This window comes from Rhinoraja longicauda, chromosome 9 (genome assembly GCF_053455715.1).
Source record: "Rhinoraja longicauda isolate Sanriku21f chromosome 9, sRhiLon1.1, whole genome shotgun sequence".
Lineage (NCBI taxonomy): Eukaryota > Metazoa > Chordata > Chondrichthyes > Rajiformes > Arhynchobatidae > Rhinoraja > Rhinoraja longicauda.
The window spans coordinates 49,356,877-49,369,259 of record NC_135961.1 but is presented as its reverse complement, the minus strand read 5'-3'; the positions used below and the strand labels follow the sequence as shown (position 1 = coordinate 49,369,259).

Sequence of the window (12,383 nt, the reverse complement as noted above, 5' to 3'; positions counted from 1 at the left end):
CATACGTGCACACACACTCGTGTTTGTACACATGTGCGTGGGTTGGCGTGTAAAGGGGGGGGGAGGAATCACTGTATCACTCAGCCCCCTTTCGTGGCCGCTGAGAGTTTACTGTGTGCTGGGAGTGGGGTGGGGTGGCTTCCTGTGATTTTGGTCACCATCGCGTGGTGCGATTGTCAGGTGCTGTGGGGGGAGGGGGGAGGGGGTGGGTGGGTGGAATCTGAGCCTCCTGAAATTATATTCCATTGTTACTTGCATGTGAAATCTCTCGTTGCTCTGGGGGGGGGGGGGGGGGGGGGGGGGGGGTGAGATGGAGGTGATTCTATGATTTAATGCTGAATATTCACAACTAATTTGCAACCGCAGGAACTGTGCTCAAGACTGTCCTTGATCTTAAGCCAATCATCCTTGTTTTCAAACTCGTACAAGAGTTCTCTCTCTCCCTCTCCCTCTCCCTCCCTCTCCCTCCCTCCCCCTCCCTCCCCCTCCCTCTCCCTCCCTCCCCCTCCCTCCCCCTCCCTCCCCCTCCTTCCCCCTCTAGAATAACGACCTTCAAATATCTAATTTCCTGTCTGTCTCTAGTCTGTCTCAGTGCATCTTGTGTGTCTCGCTGTGTTTCTTCTTTTAAAATTCACCCACCAGACCCAATCTCAGAGACCTGAGCTAACAGCTGTGTTAGTTATTCACCATTTCTTTTTTAAATACACCTCTGATATACCTGGGGATATGTTGTTACAAGGCACTACATAAGTGGAAGTTGTTGAATGTCAGAGGGGAGTATTTTTTCATTCATTCAAAGGATATGAGCACTACAGCGTTTAATTGCCTGAGAAGGTGTCTTCTTAACTCGCTGCAGTCCTTGAGGTGTGGATATGCCTACAATACTTTTGGGGAGAGAGTTCCAGTGTTGTGACAGCAAAGGAACGGTGACATATTCCCCAGTCAGCGTGGCTTGAAGGGCAAATTCAAGGTGGTGATGTCCTCATGCTTTTGTCCTTGTAGCAAGTAGAAGTCAGGAGTTTGGAAGATGCTGTCTAAGGAGTCTTGTTGAATTGCTGCAGTGCATCTTGTAGAAGATACAAACTGCTGCTACTGCCCTTCAGTGATGGAGTGAGCGAGTGTTTGTGGATCCGGTACCTATCAAGGGGGCTGTTATGGTGCTCGAGTGTTGTTGAAGCTGCACTCATCCAGGGCAAGAGGGGAGTTTTCCATCACACTCGTGACCTGAGCCTTGTTGATGGTGGGACAGGCTTTGGGGAGATAGCTGAGCTATCGCCACAGGACTCTGAGCCTCTAATCTGCTCTTGCTGCCTTATTGTGTACATGGCTACTCCAGTTCAGATTCTGGCCAATGGTAACTCTTGAGATATTAAGAGTGGGGGATTCAGTGATGGTAATGCCATTGAATATCAGGGGGTGAGAGCTGGATGTTCTCCGGATGTCAAACAATTTCCACATCAGAGTCCCTTTTTTTCAAAAGCACAACGTCAACCACTGATCAAGTAATAACTTATGAGTTATAGAAACATAGAAACATAGAAACATAGAAAATAGGTGCAGGAGCAGGCCATTCGGCCCTTCGAGCCTGCACCGCAATTCAATATGATCATGGCTGATCATCCAGCTCAGTAGCCTGTACCTGCCTTCTCTCCATACCCTCTGATCCCTTTAGCAAAAAGGGCCACATCTAACTCCCTCTTAAATATAGCCAATGAACTGGCCTCAACTACCTTCTGTGGCAGAGAATTCCACAGACTCACCACTCTCTGTGTGAAGAAATGTTTTCTCATCTCGGTCCTAAAAGACTTCCCCCTTATCCTTAAGCTGTGACCCCTGGTTCTGGACTCCTCCAACATCGGGAACAATCTTCCCGCATCTAGCCTCTCCAACCCCTTAAGAATTTTATATGTTTCTATAAGATCCCCCCTCAATCTTCTAAATTCCAGCGAGTACAAGCCCAGTCTATCCAGTCTTTCCTCATATGCAAGTCCCGCCATCCCAGGGATTAATCTGGTGAACCTTCTCTGTACTCCCTCTAAGGCAAGAACGTCTTTCCTCAGGTTAGGAGACCAAAACTGCACACAATACTCCAGGTGCGGTCTCACCAAGGCCCTGTACAACTGCAGCAGAACCTCCCTGCTCCTAAACTCAAATCCTCTTGCTATGAATGCCAACATACCATTCGCTTTCTTCACTGCCTGCTGCACCTGCATGCTTGCTTTCAATGACTGGTGCACCATGACACCCAGGTCACGTTGCATCTCCCCTTCTCCCAATCGGTCACCATTCAGGTAATACTCTGCTTTCCTGTTCTTGCCGCCAAAGTGGATAACCTCACATTTATCCACATTATATTGCATCTGCCATGCATTTGCCCACTCGCCTAATCTATCCAAATCACTCTGCAGCCTCCTAGCATCCTCCTCGCAGCTAACACTGCCACCCAGCTTCATGTCATCCGCAAACTTAGAGATGTTGCATTCAATTCCCTCGTCCAAATCATTAATATACACTGTAAATAACTGGGGTCCCAGCACTGAGCCTTGCGGTACCCCACTAGTCACTGCCTGCCATTCCGTAAAGGACCCGTTTATTCCTACTCTTTGCTTCCTGTCCGCCAACCAATTTTCTATCCACCTCAAAACTGAACCCTCAATACCGTGTGCTTTAAGTTTGTACACCAATCTCCTATGTGGGACCTTGTCGAAGGCCTTCTGAAAGTCCAGATATAACACATTGGTATATCTTGTGTTCATATAATCATATTGACTAGTAATCAGAGTAACTAATAATAATATTTTGAAGTGGTTTATCGTTTCATCACTCATTGCATTATGGATAGGAATAAAGTATGGAGTAGCTCAGCAGGTCAGGCAGCATCTCTGGGGAAATAAAGTATGGAGTAGCTCAGCAGGTCAGGCAGCATCTCTGGGGAAATAAAGTATGGAGTAGCTCAGCAGGTCAGGCAGCATCTCTGGGGAAATAAAGTATGGAGTAACTCAGCAGGTCAGGCAGCATCTCTGGGGAAATAAAGTATGGAGTAACTCAGCAGGTCAGGCAGCATCTCTGGGGAAATAAAGTATGGAGTAACTCAGCAGGTCAGGCAGCATCTCTGGGGAAATAAAGTATGGAGTAACTCAGCAGGTCAGGCAGCATCTCTGGGGAAATAAAGTATGGAGTAACTCAGCAGGTCAGGCAGCATCTCTGGGGAAATAGGATGGGTGATGTTTCGGGCTGGGTCCCTTCCTCAGACTGAAAGGTTTTCAGTCTGCCCGCTGAGTTACTCCAGCACTTTGTGTCTATCTTCGGTGTAAACCAGCATCTGCAGTTCCTCCCTGCACAGTAATATTTTGGAGTTGTTGATCGTTCATCAATCTAATAATGATATTATTCACTATTTCAAGCAGGAGGCAGGTTGACACTCCACGTTTGAGCTGTGATTGGTTGGATTCCATCGACATCCAAGTGGGTGATAGTAATTGGGAGCGCGGTGTCACCATGCCCAAAATAACAAGCTGACACTTCCTCGGGCAGCTGACAGCTGCTTGCTCTTCACAACATTTGACGCACGCAGGACGTTTTTGTTTCCCTTGGTAACAAGGAGCTGGGTCACTTGGACATTCATCTCAGTTACCGGGTCCCTCCTGGGTCTCTCCATCTCGCCCATCTCCAATCTCACTGAGCTACTAGTTGCGGCCATAGAATAGAACAGCTCGAGTAATTGGAGTCTATTGTTTCTTAATAAAAAGTAGATAGATTTTGCCATAGAGTCATAGAGTCATTGGGGTCTATTGTTTCTTAATAAAAAGTAGATAGATTTTGTCAAAGAGTCATAGAGTCATAGAGTGATACAGTGTGGAAACAGGCCCTTCGGCCCAACTTGCCCAACATGTCCTAGCTACACTAGTCCCACCTGTCTGCGCTTGGTCCATATCCCTCCAAACCTGTCCTATCCATGTACCTGTCTAACTGTTTCTTAAATGTTGGGATAGTCCCAACCTTAACTACCTCCTCTGGCAGCTTGGTCCATACACCCACCACCCTTTGTGTGAAAAGGCTACCCCTTTGTGTGAAAAAGTTACCCCTGTCATAGAGAGATACGGCACAGAAGAGTCTCGACCTGAAAGGTCACCCAGTCCTTCTCTCCTGAGACGCTGCCTGTCCCGCTGAGTTACTCCAGCTTTTTATGTCTATCCACAGAAACGAGCACCTTTGGCCCATGTCCCGACCAACAAGTACCCATTTCCACACCTGGCACTAATCCTGTTTTATTCTCCCCACATTCCCACCAACTCCTTTCAAATTCTCCTACTCACCCACACCCCACGGACAAAATTGCAGCAGCTAATTAACACCTTTGAGCTTTGAAAGGAATTTGGAGCACCCGGAGGAAACTCGCATGGTCACAGGGAAAAACCTGCAAACTCCGCACAGACAGCATTGAACCAGGCTCACTGCAACTCTGAGGCAGCAGCTCTACTTGCAGCACCGTTGTGCCTTCCAAAACTCCTGTGCCAAAACTCCTCCTCCAAAATTAATCACTCCACTGGTGGTGGCAATGTCTTCACTAACTTGGGTTCTGGAATTCCCCTCACTGAACCTCACTGTCTTTCCAGCCCTCTTTCTCAACCTTTCAACAGTGGGCAACAAAAAATTGGTTTCTAGTCAAGAGGGCCACATAGAACAGTTCAGCACAGGAATAGATCTTTCGGCCAAACATGTTGCCCGGTTAAATTAAACTCCCCGCTTGCATGTCATGAGCCAAAACATTATGTCATCATGGGCACTCTGACCGGTCTGCGGCTAAGCAGCCCCATATGCAGCAGGGTGCAATGCACTCTGTATGTGACACATTCCTCCCGTGACCACCATTACATTTTTCTGTGACTTGTGCCACAGTAGACCTTATGTTGGTTCGGACCAGACGGGATAGCCTTCGTTGCCCTCGAGCATCGATGAGCCTTGGGCACCCAACACCCTGTCACCGGTTTGAAGTTTGTCCCTCCTCGACCCACTGTCAATAGGTACTCACCACTGCCGACCGGGAGCACCCCACAAACCTTGCCGTTTCAGAGATCCTCTGACCCACTCGTCTGGCCATAACAATTTGGCCCTTGTCAAAGTCGCTCAGGTCTTTACTCCTGCCCATTTCTTCTGCATCCAACACATCAACTTCAAGAATTGACTGTTCACTTGCTGCCTAATATATCCCACCCCTTGACAGGTGCCATTGTAACAAGATAATCAATGTTATTCACTTCACCTGTCAGTGGTCATAATGTTTTGTCTCATCGGTATATATTCCTCCATTCCTTACATATCTATATTCCCATCTAAAAGCCTCTTTGGCTTTTAAATCTCCTTTACATTTTCCGCTTCTGACCTTGTAGGTCTCCCCTCAGTCTCCAACGCTCCAGAGAAAACGATGCAACTTTGTCCAACCTTATAGCTGCTACCCTTTAATCTATGCAGCATTCCTGGGAAATCTCTTCTGCACTCTCTTCAAAGCCCCCACATCCTTCCTGTAATGGGGTAACCGGAACTGCACACACGACTCCGAAAGGTTTTACAAAGCTGAAACAGAACGTCTTGATACTCAATGCCCTGAGCAATGAAGGCTAGCATAAGGTCATAAGTGATAGTAGAATTAGGCCATTTGGCCCATCAAGTCTACTCCGCCATTCAATCATGGCTGATCTATCTCTTCTTCACAACCCCATTCTCCTGCCTTCTCCCCATAACCTCTGACACCTGCACTTTCTTTACTTGGACCTCTGTACATCAATGTTGTTAAGGGTCTTGACATTAAATGTATACTTACATTCGACCTCCTAAAGTGCACCACCTCAAATTCAGCTTTTAGATGAAACTCAAAGTAAACAGTATACACGTAGTAATGATAAATAAAACAATAAATACAATGACATGTGTCAAACAGTGGAATGGTGCAAGATTGGAGAATAAATTCCAAGCAGTGCAAACGAATATTAAAGCACAAAGGGGATTTAAATTAAAATTTGAAGGGGATCTGAATGGTAAGTCTTTCACACGCAGAGTGGTGGGTATAGAGAATGGCCTGCCAGAGGATGTGGTAGAAACAAGTATAATAACAATGTTTAAATGACATTTGGACAAGTGCATGGATAGGAAAGCCAAATGCTGGAAAATGGAAATAACTTGGATCTTGGTCGGCACAGATGAATTGGGTCAAAGTTTCTTTTTCCATGCAGTAGCACTCTATGAATCTATGGATTTCTATTCAAATCATCCCATAGATCCCTCTAAATCCCCCGGGGTTCCAGAATCAGAATTCCCCAACACAACAAAGAAGCGGAATGATGCTGTTTTGCTGTCAGTAGTTATTAGTCAATCTCACTTTTAGGCAGCAGAATACACAACTCACTGTGGTAAATAATGGGGCCACTCATTCACCCCACTTCCAGACCTTACACAAGTTGAGTTTCAAGAGTCAAGAGTGTTTTATAGTCATGTGTCCCGAAACAGAACAATTAACAAAGTGCATCAGTACAACCTATATGAAAACATAGTACTCTGTAAACACTGCAATAAACTCACACACAAACACACACATTTATACATATACTGTATGCATACTATGTAAGTCTCTTAACACCATAATAAGCTTACATATATATATATATGTAATAAACCAACAATAATAGTGCAAAGACAAAAAAATGCCCCCCCCCCCCCCCCCCTCCCCCCAAGTCAATGTAGTTTGGAGCTTATTTGGAGGTTGTAGTGTTTAATAGCCTGATGGTTGTAGGGAAGCTGGTCTTGAACCTGGACGTTACTGCTTTCCGTCTACTATACCTTCTTCCCAATGGCAGGATTGAAATGAGAGTGTGGCCAGGGAGGTGTGGGTCTCTGATGATGCTGACTGCCTTTTTGAACAGCGGTCTCTGTAGATCCCTTCGATGGGAAGTCAGTACCCATGATGGACTGGCCGGTGTTCAACACTTTTTGCAATCTCCTTCGTTTCTTGGCTTCCGAGTTGTTGAACCAGGCTGTGCTGCAACCAATCAGTAAGCTCCCTACTGTACAACTGTACAAGTTTAAGAGAGAATTCATTGACATACTGAATTTCCTCAATATTCTAAGGAAATAGAGGCATTCATGGGCTGATGCACAAGCACAGCAAGGTGTAGGTATAATAACAATCTTGCTTGCAGCCTTATCCAGGCATGTAGACTGAGACAACACTCAAAAGCATTCTACACATAAATTACACATATATTCTACAAGACAGTGAAAAGAAAAAGATTGTGCAAAAACAAAACATGAATGCAAAAACACAATTAGAAAACAAGTCCATGGTAGTACAAGAAGCGTTTGGCAGTGTTTAGTCTCATTCCACTAACTTGTTTCTCTACAAACTATCCTTCCCACATATGGGGTGGCACAGTGGCGCAGCGGTAGAATTGCTGCCTTACACTGCCAGAGAACCGGGTTCGATCCTGACCACAGGTGCTTATCTGTACGGAGTTTGTTCGTTCTAACCGTGACCTGCGTGGGTTTTCTCCAGGATCTCTGGTTTCCTCCCACACTCCAACGATGTACAGGTTTATGGGCTAATGGGCTTGGTATAATTGTAAATCGTCCATAGTGTGTAGGATAGTGTTAGTATGTGGGGATCGCTAGTCAGTGTAGATTCAATGGGCCAAAAGGCCTGTTTCCATGCTGTATCTCTAAACTAAATTAAACCAAAATGAAACTCTACCCCCCCCCCCCCCCCCCCCTCCCAGATTCTACTGCTCACCTATACACTTGGGGACAATTTGCAATGGCTAATTAACCAAAGCATTCATTGTGATGTGGGACGAAACTATAGAACCCACCGGAAACTATGCAGGCTCAGGGAGAGCAGGCACCACTGCGCCGCCTACAATGGTCATGGCATGAATGCTACATGCCACTTACCAGCCTGCACCTGATTATTGTCCAGGCCTTGTGCATGCATGTTTGGACCGGCCATTTATTGGGGATGGACACAAAATGCTGCAGTAACATCCACTGTCTCTCTGACCCTCACCGCCTCCCCAGCCGATCCCACCAAAGCTGCCGCTGCCGCTGCCGCCAATCTTCACCTCCACCCCGGAACCACCAACGCTTCCGCCAATGAGTTACTCCAGCATTTTGTGTCTACCTTCAGTATAAAACAGCATCTCCAGTTTATGCCTGTCCCGCTGAGTTACTCCAGCATTTTGTGCCTGTCTTCGGTTTAAACCAGCATCTGCAGTTTATGCCTGTCCCGCTGAGTTACTCCAGCATTTTGTGTCTATCTTTGGTTTAAACCAGCATCTGCAGTTCCTTCCTGCACATTTCGTCTGCTCCACTGCAAAATCTCCTCAAGGTATGTCTACTTTGAAGAAGTTCTCCTCCGCTCTCTGACGAGAGTTCTGCAACATCCTCTCTCGCTGCCTTTCCCCCAACTCTAGTCCGAAGAAGGGTCTCGACCCGAAATGGCACCCAATCCTTCTCTCCAGAGATGCTGCCTGTCCCATTGAGTTACTCCAGCATTTTGTGTCTATCTGTAGTTCCTTCCTACACACTTCATTTGCTGAGGAGTTGTGGGTGGAATTGAACATAATACAATCATGAAATCCCTGAAATTAAAAAACCCCAGAAAAGGCTGGAAACACACAGCAGAGCAGGTAGATCCTTGAAGAGAGAAATAGCTGATACTTCAGGTCAAGGACCCTTTATCAGAACTAGGGCAGACTCTTCAACTCAAAACATGAACTGTCTCCACAGACATTGCTCAACCTGCACAGTGTTTCCAGCTTTTCCTGTTTTTATTTCTTATTTCCCACATCTGCAATTTTTTTAATCCTTCTTTACAGAAGACGCCACAAACCTGGATTGAAAACATAGAAGAAGCTTAGCTGGTTTTCCTTTACGATTTTTAAATGATTTTAATTCATGATTATCACTTATGTATGCCTCAAACTTGATACTTCTTAATACATTATAACCTTTTATATTATCATTAAATGTCTCCAGTCAGAGACCTATGAAAAGGAGTTCAAAGACGTACAAAGATGTATAGATTTGTAGGCGAATTGGCTTGGTAAAATTGTGAATTGTCCCTTGGGTGTGTAGGATAGTGTTAGTGTGCAGGGATCACTGGTCGGCACAGACTCGGTGGGCCGAAGGGCCTGTTCCCGCTCTGTATCTCTAAACTAAACTAAAGAATGGCCTTTGCTAGCAGCGAGTTGTCTAAAGGTGGTAATGATGTCAGAGTCTCAGGATCCATTACCAGAGGCATGGTTGCAGCTCACAGACCACATCCCTTCCAGGGCAGCCAAGTATCCAACACATTCAGACCCGTGGGGACAGCATGAGGCATGGGCCAGAGCAAGGGCGATCCGGTCTAATGTTTCAGGATGAAATGTGAACCCTGGTTCTCTCCTTTTGGCTGAGAATGTTTTGTTTTAACTCAGAGTAGCAGCATCTGCAATATTTTATTTCATTTTTATGTTTTGACTATATGTTCATGTGTGTGTGTATGTGTGTGTGTGTGTGTGTGTGTGTGTGTGTGTGTGTGTGTGTGTTTGTATGTGCACATGTGTAGATTTGTAAATATGTATGTGTGATGCTTGCATGTTTGTGTGTTCATGTACATATGTGTGTGTATACAAATATACGTCCACACCCATGTATGCAAGCTTGTTTGAGTATGGAAATATCTATATGTATCCGTGCATGTGAACAACTTTCTTCCATATTCAAGCAGATGACTGTCACAGCTAGGTTAATGGGAAGGGAAATTTAAAATATCTCAAGGGTTGAGACTGTGCTAACCCAGAAAAAGCTCACAGCCATGATGTGAGAGTTCGCTGTGCTGCCCTTCTGTGGGTTTAGCAGTGAAGCTGCCCAGTCAGAGGGGAGGGGGGGGAAGGGAGTGTGTGACAGTGACTCTGGAAAATGCTGGTCAGCACAGCCCTATTTGGAAATGATCGGAGGGACAAGTCGTCGTGGAGCAGCTGCTGCACACGGGGCAGCTCCACGCACAAGGCAAGAGGGAAATAATTAACTCAGCCTGTCATAGCATCATAGCACGCAGCCTCTGTCTCAAAGGAGAATCCATCTGCAGCTCACCGCCAGCAAACACCATGAACACTTACGCACATGTACGCCTACACGCACACGCATTCACGAGCACGCACCCACACGCTTGTACACACACACTGGCTCTCGCCGACTCCATGCACAAGTATACACACAGCACACACATAAACACACACTCTTAGACTACACAAACGGGCTTGCATATTTGATATGTAGTAATGCGCAAACACCCACAGACACTGATGAGGCCATTGTAAGACCCACGGACTCTTCCACAGATGGGTAGGACGTGGTTGACAGAGAAGGTAGGTGGACAGCCAATGCGCTGGTATGCTCCTTCTTTCACTTACACAGGGTCTCTGTGTGCTTCCAATGCACAGGCTTGAGGTTCTCAATACCATACCAAATGCTCCTTCCTCAATCTGAGCAAACATGTTGGGGATGCTTCATTGCATTTGAGAACATCCATGAACCTTTCCCTCCATCTGCCTGGGATTTTCTTTCCACGACTGCTCGGAATAGAATGTCTTGCTCAAGACTTTGGTGCCAGGCATACAAACACTGTGATACACAAAGTGCTGGACTAACTCAGCGGGTCAGACAGCATCTCTGGAGGAGAATGGATTGACCATGTTTCAGGTCAGGACCCCAAATTAAGCCTATTTATGTTCTCCAGAGATGCTGACTGACACACTCAGTTACTCCAGCACTTGTGTTTTTTGTTTGTAAACTAGCATCTTCAGTTCTTTGTGTCTCACAATACGGCCGGCTCAATGTAGCCAGGCATCACTGGAACTCAGTGTAGGGGACATTGGCCAGGGGGAGAAGGAGGACACAATAGAATTTTGCAGAAACTGTGTTGGTGATATCTTTAGAGAGTTGTGAGGTGCATGTTGTAAATAATCCAGGTCTCAAAACCATACTAGAAAGACAGAATAATTGCTGCTCAGTGGACCATAATTTTTGTGTCAGATCCAAGATCTTGATCTTCAAATGTCCATTCCCTCATTTAACCAAAGCAGGGCTGGCACATTGAAAGTGATGGAAAAAGCTTCATCATTGATATCCCTTTTTGGTCCACCATCTCTCCCTAGTAATGGAGTCAAAGGCTATGAGATGGAAGAAGGTCATGCCCAGAAGACATTGCTGATTCCGGCATTTCTCTCGTTGAAGATTATGCCCACAGTGCCTATTGATGGAGGATCTATGCTGGGATTTAGGAGGAGCTCTTTCACCAGTGGAGGAGACATCCACCAATGGCGCTCCCTGTGGCAGGCGTCAGTAAGACCTTTCTTGGTTACCATGGTTATATTTGTCACCTTTCTTGATCATGATAACGGCATTTCTGATGTCACCTAGTATATCCTTCTTTGCCCAAATATGGATGATGAGACATTGAAAACTCCTCATCATCGAGTATTAGAACAGCATTAGTATTCCAGGTGTGACCTCACCGACATATCGTACAACAGGGACAGCTCCATGAGACTTGGAATGATAAATGTTTGGGAGCAGCTCCTTTAGATCAAGGAACGTTGCTTGTTGCTGGGAAGAGTGGGAAATGTTTGAAAACCATGACTTATAAAGGCTTTGACACAACTGGGTCAGTGCAGCCAGTGTACGTGTGGCTTTGACAGTGTGTTGTTCCTCCTTAGGCAACGTTGAACAACAATGGAGTGCCATGAGTCTGCCAACAACAACAATCCCTCACAACATGTCCCTCCTGATGGAATTGGGATGCAGGAGCCTGTCCAATCTCCAGCATTGGCACCCATTGCCAATCAACTAGAGAAGCAAGGAGCACCTGAGAAAGACCCAAAAGACCCCATCACTTCCGATCAGGCACCAGTAAAGATGGCCTCCCCTGCACTGAAGGAGGTGGCTCCACCTGAGCAGGACCCGATAGGCCCTGACATCGCGGAGGAGCTGGACAGACAGCTGGAGAACATCATCAAAAACTATGGCGCCGGGGACAGCAAGGAGGCGCAGGAAGAGGCGGGGAGAGGTGAGGCTTTGAACAACGGAGAGGTGGAGGCCCAGGAAGATGGGGACAGGGAGCAGCCGGGGCCTGCATTCACTGGCGATGCCGACAAGGAAACGGAGAAGGAGCAGAAGCTGGACAAAAAGAGGCTGAAGGGAATGGGTGAGTCAAAACAGGAAATAAATAAAACTGCACTCATTGAGTCCTACAGCATGGAAACAGGCCCTTCAGCACGACTTGTCCATGCCAACAAACATGCCCATCTATACAGGTATACATCTTTCTGCATTTTGGCCCATAACCCTCTAAA

General features: G+C 46.3%; 1 protein-coding gene across 2 annotated transcripts in view; it reads left to right on the top strand.

The window, feature by feature from the left end:
* Positions 1 to 11,763: 11,763 nt before the first annotated feature.
* The window catches only part of txlnba (taxilin beta a), a 30,645-nt gene continuing 30,025 nt past the window's right edge, over positions 11,764 to 12,383 (top strand). For both annotated transcript variants that reach the window (XM_078405899.1, XM_078405898.1), the window contains exon 1: positions 11,764 to 12,235. In XM_078405899.1, coding sequence (XP_078262025.1) covers positions 11,764 to 12,235 — 472 coding nt within the window. The remainder of the gene's footprint in view (positions 12,236 to 12,383) is intronic.